A 7336-nucleotide genomic window follows, 5' to 3' on the forward strand; every position below is an offset into this window, starting at 1 on the left:
CATGAATCATCATATGTGTGAGACTTGGTCCCAGCACACCTGGTGATTATGTTCGTGCCCGGGTCTTGGTGCCCCGAAACCCGGGTGTGACAACGGGCATCCACTCGGATCACCCGTTAGCAACTCAATGGAGACACCATGTTCGGCGCCCTCCGAGGGCAACATGGCGCTTTCCCCCCTTCCTCCTTGCGGAAAGGCGACGAAGGGGCGTATGATAAAAGTCGAGTCAGTCCTTGATCGTCCTCTCGCTCCGTGCGGAGGCTCGGGGGCTGCTCTCGCAAACCCGGCTACGGCCAAACCGTTGACAGCGTCAACAAACCAGCCTGAAAACTCGAAACCTGACCATGCACCCGGGCTACGATCAGATCGCATGAGGGAACAACCAGACCGGCCAAGGCATCACTAAAGGCATTAAGACCTCGGAGGAGTCAAACCACTCCTCCGAGGCCTCGGGGGCTACACCCGGCGGGTGCGCTCGTGCGCACCCACCGGAACAAAATATAACCGAGAAAGGTCGGTCCCCTTGCAAAAAAGTGCGACAAAGCCTCCAAGCGAGTACCAACACTCCCTTTGAGGCTCGGGGGATACTGTCGGGTACCATAATTAGGGGTACCCCCAACATTTCTAAACTCGGCTGGTAATCACCATCAGCACAAACTTCAGAGACTGATGGGCGCAATTCAGGTCAAGGCTTCGTCTACTCAAGGGACGCAATCTCGCCTCGCCCGAGCCCAGCCTCGGGCGAGAACCGTAGTCCTAGGCGAATTCACGCCTCACCCGAGGGCCTCCTTAGCAACGGGCGCACCCTCGACTCGCCCGAAGCCCAGCTCGGGCAGGCTTCATTGTGAAGCAACCTTGGCCAAATCACCTCACCAACCGACCGTATCGCAGGCGCATTCAATACAAGGATCGCCTGGCGCATTATCCTGACACGCGTGCCTCAGTCGGCAAGGTCGAAGTGACTGCAGTCACTTCGCCCTCCCACTTACTGACCCGACAGGAAAACAGCGTCGCTCGCCCCTCTCCGACTGCTGTGCCACCCGCCAGGGTGAGGCTGACAGCAGCTGAGTCCAGCCTCAGGCGCAACAGGAAGCTCCGCCTCGCCTGACCTTGGGCCTCGGCCTCAGGAGGAAGTCTCCGCCTTGCCCGACCCCATGGCTCGGCCCCCGCCTCGGCCTCGGAAGGTGGTCTCCGCCTCGCCCGACCCCAGGGCTCGGCCTTAACCTCGACCTCAGGAGGAAGTCTCCGCCTCGCCCGACCCCAGGGCTCGGCCCCGCTTCGGCCTCGGAAGGTGGTCTCCGCCTCGCCCGACCCCAGGGCTCGGCCTCAACCTCGACCTCGGAAGGTGGTCTCCGCCTCGCTCGACCCCAGGGCCCGGCCTCAACCTCGACCTCGGGAGGAATCGCGTCCTCGCCCGACCCCGGCCTCTGCCTCAGGAGGAGTCTCCGCCTCGCTCGACCTTGGGCTCGGACCGACCACGCCGCAGGGGGTACATCATTACCCTACCCCTAGCTAGCTCAGGCTACGGGGGAACAAGACCGGCGTCCCATCCAGGCTCGCCCCGGTAACAAGTAATGATGGCTCCCCGCGTGCGTACATGATGACGGCGGTTCTCAGCCCCCTACGGAAGCAAGGAGACGTCAGCAAGGTCCCAGCAGCCCCGACAACTGTGCTTCTACAGGGCTCAAACGCTCCTCCGACGGCCACGACACCGCGTACACAGGGCTCTAGCGCCTCTCCGACAGCCATGTTGGCATGTACATAGGGCTCTGGCTCCTCTCTGTCGGACACGTTAACATATTGCTACACTCCCATTGTACACCTGGACCCTCTCCTTGCATCTATAAAAGGAAGGGCCAGGGCCCTCATACGAGAGGGTGGTCGCGCGGGAGGACGGGCTGACGAACGGGCTCACTCTCTCTCTCTCTCTCCCTCGCGAACGCTTGTAACCCCTACTGCAAGCGCATCCTCCCTTGGGCGCAGGATAACACGAGCCGCAGTTTTTCCCCCTTGTGTTCCATCTCGCGCCAACCCATCTGGGCTGGGGCACGCAGCGACATTTTTACTCGTCGGTCCAAGGACCCCCCGCGGTCGAAACGTCGACACATTTATATTATTTGTTTCGTAGATAAAACAAGTTTTATTGTTTAATGCATGTTTTTTAGTTAATGACACATTAATGAGACCATGAACATCTATTTCTCTCTCACTTTGCCATGATGCTTTAGTTATCCATGCCATGGCATATTCATTCAAATACTATCCACCTGATTGGTTAGGTGAGTGTACTTGGCCTGGCTGGTGCCAACTTGGCCCGCTGGGAACGGAACGTGCTCTGCGTATCTATGCATAAAGCGAGAGAGATGTTTTTGAACTGCACCTACAGCTGCGGGTGCAGCTTTGGCTGAGCTTACACAGGCAACCAAACAAGAGTTGTGGCTTGGTCAACGCACGCGAAGAGTCTGGGCAGGCAGGCAGCCAATCATGCTGTATGTTTCTTTCTGTATGCCGGATTTTTAGAACAAATGAAGTTGCACTTAAGTTTGATTAGGGTAAGCATCTATATGTATCATTTGCATATATAAATACCCTCTCCAATCCTTAACCTTAAAGTCTTGGAAGGGATTGAAAGAGATTAAATTCTTGGTAGTTAAAATTAGATTTAAAGAGATTTAATCCACTCTGATCATGTGTAACCGAATAAGGTATAAGTGGTGTTCGCTCCGACTTGCTGCGGCTTTAATTTGGGTGCAGCTGCGATTTTTATAGTATTTTGTCTCTATAGATTACAGTTGTACGGCGTACCAGCGCTAGGGGCTGCATAGTAGCGAACATATAAATATACTAGGTGAGTGCCCGTGCGTTGCAACGGGGACATATAATATCACAGTGACTTATATATAAAATGTGTGTATTATATGTCTTCGTTGCAACGCACGACGGCACGGACGCTCACCTAGTGATCTTCTTATGAATTATCATACTATAGGTATATAGATTATATAATTCACTCTAATAATCTATGTTGTTTGTTTGCCTCTCAACTTATTTAAGCTAGATTATTTAATGTAGCCAGATTTCAGGACATATTTGTTTCATCTTTTTTCAACTTCTAGCCACCAGAAACTGTTGTAGATTGCTAAACACTCAGCTTGTCGACCTTCTTTTGTGAGAGCCGCTTTGGTGAAAACCATCCGAAATCAACGTGATCACAGAATCGGCTGAGCCATCATGATAGTAGGAATCTATTACTTCCTAGATACTAAACCCTACGGACTCCTTCATCCTCATCTACACATAGTTCCCCAGATTCTCTCCATAGCCAAATTATTCTTATAACTATCAACCCTTAATATTAGGATTGCATAGCAAGCGACACTATCTACTTATAGGCTAAGCTTAATCTCACAGATATTATAGAATTTAGTTCAACTGAAGCACTAAAAAATCAACATGAGCTAGCTAGACCGGCATCTGTATTTCAAAGAAGAATTTCTAATAGTCGTACGTACTATAACACCTTACAATGAACAAGTTGCACAGATAGAAACAAACCACATACACCTTCAGGTTTGAAGCAACACATGAGGATGGGAAGCACATCAGAGGCCAGGACACGAAGCTCTCCTCCGTCCTCGAATCTCCATGCACATTGAATTGGAGCAAACAGCACCGCAACCACCAGTCAAGCATCCCACATTGGTGCTAGAGTGAACTTGCAGGACACCAAAAGCCATCAAGGAACCTATTTTGGGCAACAACAAACAAACTATGCCACTGGCAAATACTTACAGATCCTGCTATCAGTCGAATCGACTCAGAAAAGATGGAGTCACATTTCACCTAGAGATAAAACTTGAGAGCACTTCCAGGATGTGTTCTATTTCTATATGCTGACAGACTGCTATAGAAGGCCAGAAATGAGAAAGACCAAAGACCATGGTCGGGCTCACACGAAAAAAACAGATCAGGGCTATAAACACAAGCCCGGTAACCTGTCCACACACAAGGAGGGCCGACACTGAACTGAGCCAATTGCAACCAGATAACAATAGATGACTTAGATAGGCCTAATAAATCTTGCTTGATAATTACAAACCGGACCGATGAAAAATATGACTGACAAATTAGCAAATAATTCAGGTGAACCACACCGTGCAGATCTGATCAAAATGCATAGTACATCAATATGTGGCTTATCACACCATCACCATATCCCTAACTGTGGGAATTCGACCCAAAATTGTTCCTTCTGAAAACAACACCTAGTAAAGTATATTTATTCTTCATTCAATCTCACTGCTTAGCTAGTTATATACTCCACTCCATACATATGTGCACATGATGGACATGCATGGTCTTGAAGTTAAAGATACGAGAGGAGGCATGAAGGACCCCGGTCAGCCTTGACATTGAACCCCGGACTCTCTTCTTGTCTTCTTCTTCCTACTTAGGACTGATGTTGAGAAAAGCAGACATGTCTGGGCGGGCAGTGAATGGCATCTTCCCAATCCCCATACCAGTGCAGCAGCAAGGGTCCAATCGCTGTTCAAACAGGTCCTTGTCATTTCCACAGACGACCTTACGGCAGCCCTTAGGGTGTAAAATGTCCCGGTAGCTGGGACAAAAGGCACAGCTACGCCTATATTGGGATAGAGGTTCCTCTGCATGTAGCATATCACAATACACAATGCAACCAACACACATTACAGTATGTCTGATCTGATCTCTACAAGTTGAGGAGGAGGATCTTGCTAGCTTACCGATAATGATGCATATTTGAACTATAGGAACTGCAGTTATTGCAAGTGATGACGAAGACGATGAGGGGCTACTGATCGAGGTTGGCTTGTAGTGCACCTCAGCAAAGAAGCGCTTGATTGTCTTGTTATTACTGCTGCTGCTGCGGGGGCGAGCCCAGAAGTTGATATGGAACCATGCCTGGCCCCGGAATCCCACGCGGCTCTGCTTCAGGGGCTTCACAGCATCGAACTCGCCACCCTGCAATGCATACTCCAATTAAGCTAGGTCATGTCCACGACATTGTAGTATAATGCAGATATTTGTGATCTAGTACTAAAGGGCAGACATACAGGGTGCCTGGCATTGTAGTGGGCGAGAGCGTGGAGAACCTGGGGAATTTTGAAGAAGTTGCACTGATCCCTGCGTATATGCATTTAGAAACCATCCAAATTCAAGGAGGCAATTAGGAGCAATCACAGAGAAGCCCGATGATCCTAGCTTAATTAACAATAATATCATTAAACAAATAGACATGTTTTAACAATGAACATCTAAAAATTGGAGTACATGCCTGCTTATGTATGTCCAATAGTTGTTTTGAAGGCACCCAGAAAAACAGAGAACACAGTTTACCTGGAAGGGTAGAACTGAACATCTTCAACTGTGTTGTCATGTCCATGAAATATACCTCTAGGATCAACTTTGGGCTCTCCTTTTCATTTGCAGTTTTAACAGACTGCTTGCTGCCAGATGCTCCAGGAGAAGACGAGGAATCCCCAAGGGCAGATATATGGTCTTGGATGCTCCACAAGACAACAGATTTGTCCTTTCCTATTTAAGTTTTGTATTTGAACAAAACACAGGTTATTATTTATCAAAAGCACAGTAATCAATAAATTCTGAAAACGAACAGTTCTTCTAGTTGAGCTGAAAAACAGAATTTTATAGCCCCAAAAGTTCAAACAAATCATCTTATGTCCAAACTGAACTTTACACATGGTTATTACATAGGCTGAGATGGTGTGGCGGTGACTAAGGTTCCACTTCAAATATTCTTCTTGTGTCTTAAAGTTGCCATGGCATCCTAAGGGGAAGGACACTTGCCAATACAATAAAGAAACATATTGCCATTGAATGGAAGTTAGGTGGACCCAAGTCTTGTGCTCGTGATGTTCAAAGGATAAATAGTTGACTCCCAAAATAGTAGAAAACACAAACATACAAGATGAAAATAGGCTAACCTCCTGATAGGACATATGGTTCTGCTGGACACATGGCAAGCGCAAATTCCTCATTTTCCTTATGTCCTGTTAATATCTGAACAAACAGTATATGCTAGTAAGCCCTGTGCCAAAGAAGAGTATATCTAGCACACTGAACAAAACAATGAATCATACCAGATCAGGGCGAGACTCGCTTGCTCCTAGGACAGCATGTCTATTTGATTGTGCTTCAACATCCCAAAGTAGAGATCGAGGAGGGTTAAATACCGGCAGAGATCGAGGAGGGTTAAATGTGCAAAACAATCTGCTTCAGATGCTTATGTAATATCGGTGAACATTTTCCAGCTAAGAAAGCACGCAACAGAATCACTGTGTAAGTAGAGAAATAATTTCTTAATGAAAAGCCTAGTTGAATTTAATTATATTTCATTTTACATCATAAGCATGCTTTGATTTGAACTTTGTTGGGAACCATATCAACACATGGGCACCTCGGCTAGTCATCAATCTGAGGGGGTTACTTACTGCTTTCTTTATTTTGCTTGTTATATCAGCAGCCTTTACCGAAGCAATTCTTAAACACTGCATGGTAACACTTGACATGAGACCCTCTCCACCAGCTTTCTGAATGGCACAAACATCCCCATTTGAGTTAACTATAGCAGTCATCCTCCCTGCCATTACTGCTTCTTCCTTGTATGTGGGATCAAGAACCTACACAAAAGGCCAGTTACTCAGACGAGGATGATAATGCTTTCAGGAGCTATTATCATCTAAAGTAATCAACAAACATGATACAGTTAAATATAAATATAAACCATCTAAATTAATAACACTAATGTGAGCTCCCTGTGATTCAAGTTGTTAGTTAAATCAATCTAGGTCCATCTCAAAAGTTTCCGGTCCACGGCCATCCTGTCCTTGTTGCCGAAGAGCACGACATCGCCAAAGAAACACTTCGTTGCAGCACCGCCGCCGCCGCCGGACTCTTCGATAACACCAAGGACCCGCGACGCGACCTCCGCCATAGCGGTGTTGGTCGGGGCGCAGGTCACCGTCCTGTGGTTCTCGATAATCAGATAATAGATTAATCCACCTCATCCATTAGAAGCAAGCCCAATGGTATCGCTTCCATTACCAGCGTCCGCTGCATTCATGTCTCTCTGTTCTCACATGATGCTGGAAGATCATCATCGGTTCATGTAACCAAAGCCAAATTTCTTAGTACATCATTTCAAATGTTGTTACCTGACCGGTTCAAATTGGCGGGCAGGTAAAATTCGGAAAGTTGTTCTGCTTATACAAAAATGTGTCGTTCCTGATGTTTTAATAAAAAGGTTCATGAATTAACCAACAGAAGAAAACAAATC

General features: G+C 47.4%; 1 protein-coding gene and 1 long non-coding RNA gene across 2 annotated transcripts; both read right to left on the minus strand.

Annotated features, from left to right (window-relative positions):
• Window positions 1–4200: 4200 nt before the first annotated feature.
• LOC103637369 (uncharacterized) lies at window positions 4201–5177 on the minus strand. Its single transcript, XM_020543172.1, has 3 exons — window positions 5094–5177; window positions 4764–5001; window positions 4201–4664 (listed from the first exon to the last, which is right to left on the minus strand). Exons 1-3 carry the CDS (start codon window positions 5175–5177, stop codon window positions 4447–4449), a joined length of 540 nt encoding a protein of 179 aa, XP_020398761.1. The 3' UTR covers window positions 4201–4446.
• Window positions 5178–5427: 250 nt separating this feature from the next.
• LOC103636087 (uncharacterized) lies at window positions 5428–6221 on the minus strand. Its single transcript, XR_002264283.2, has 3 exons — window positions 6141–6221; window positions 5985–6060; window positions 5428–5574 (listed from the first exon to the last, which is right to left on the minus strand). It is a non-coding gene; the product is annotated as an uncharacterized lncRNA (long non-coding RNA).
• Window positions 6222–7336: the final 1115 nt, after the last annotated feature.

Source organism: Zea mays, chromosome 8 (genome assembly GCF_902167145.1).
Source record: "Zea mays cultivar B73 chromosome 8, Zm-B73-REFERENCE-NAM-5.0, whole genome shotgun sequence".
Taxonomy (NCBI): Eukaryota; Viridiplantae; Streptophyta; class Magnoliopsida; order Poales; family Poaceae; genus Zea; species Zea mays.

Coding starts and splice junctions, on each gene's coding strand:
- LOC103637369 (XM_020543172.1), bottom strand. CDS start 5,177: ATGCATATACGCAGGGATCAGTGCAACTTCTTCAAAATTCCCCAGGTT. Junction 5,002..5,093: donor ACTACAATGCCAGGCACCCT/GTATGTCTGCCC, acceptor TATGCATTGCAG/GGTGGCGAGTTCGATGCTGT. Junction 4,665..4,763: donor TCAAATATGCATCATTATCG/GTAAGCTAGCAA, acceptor TGCTACATGCAG/AGGAACCTCTATCCCAATAT.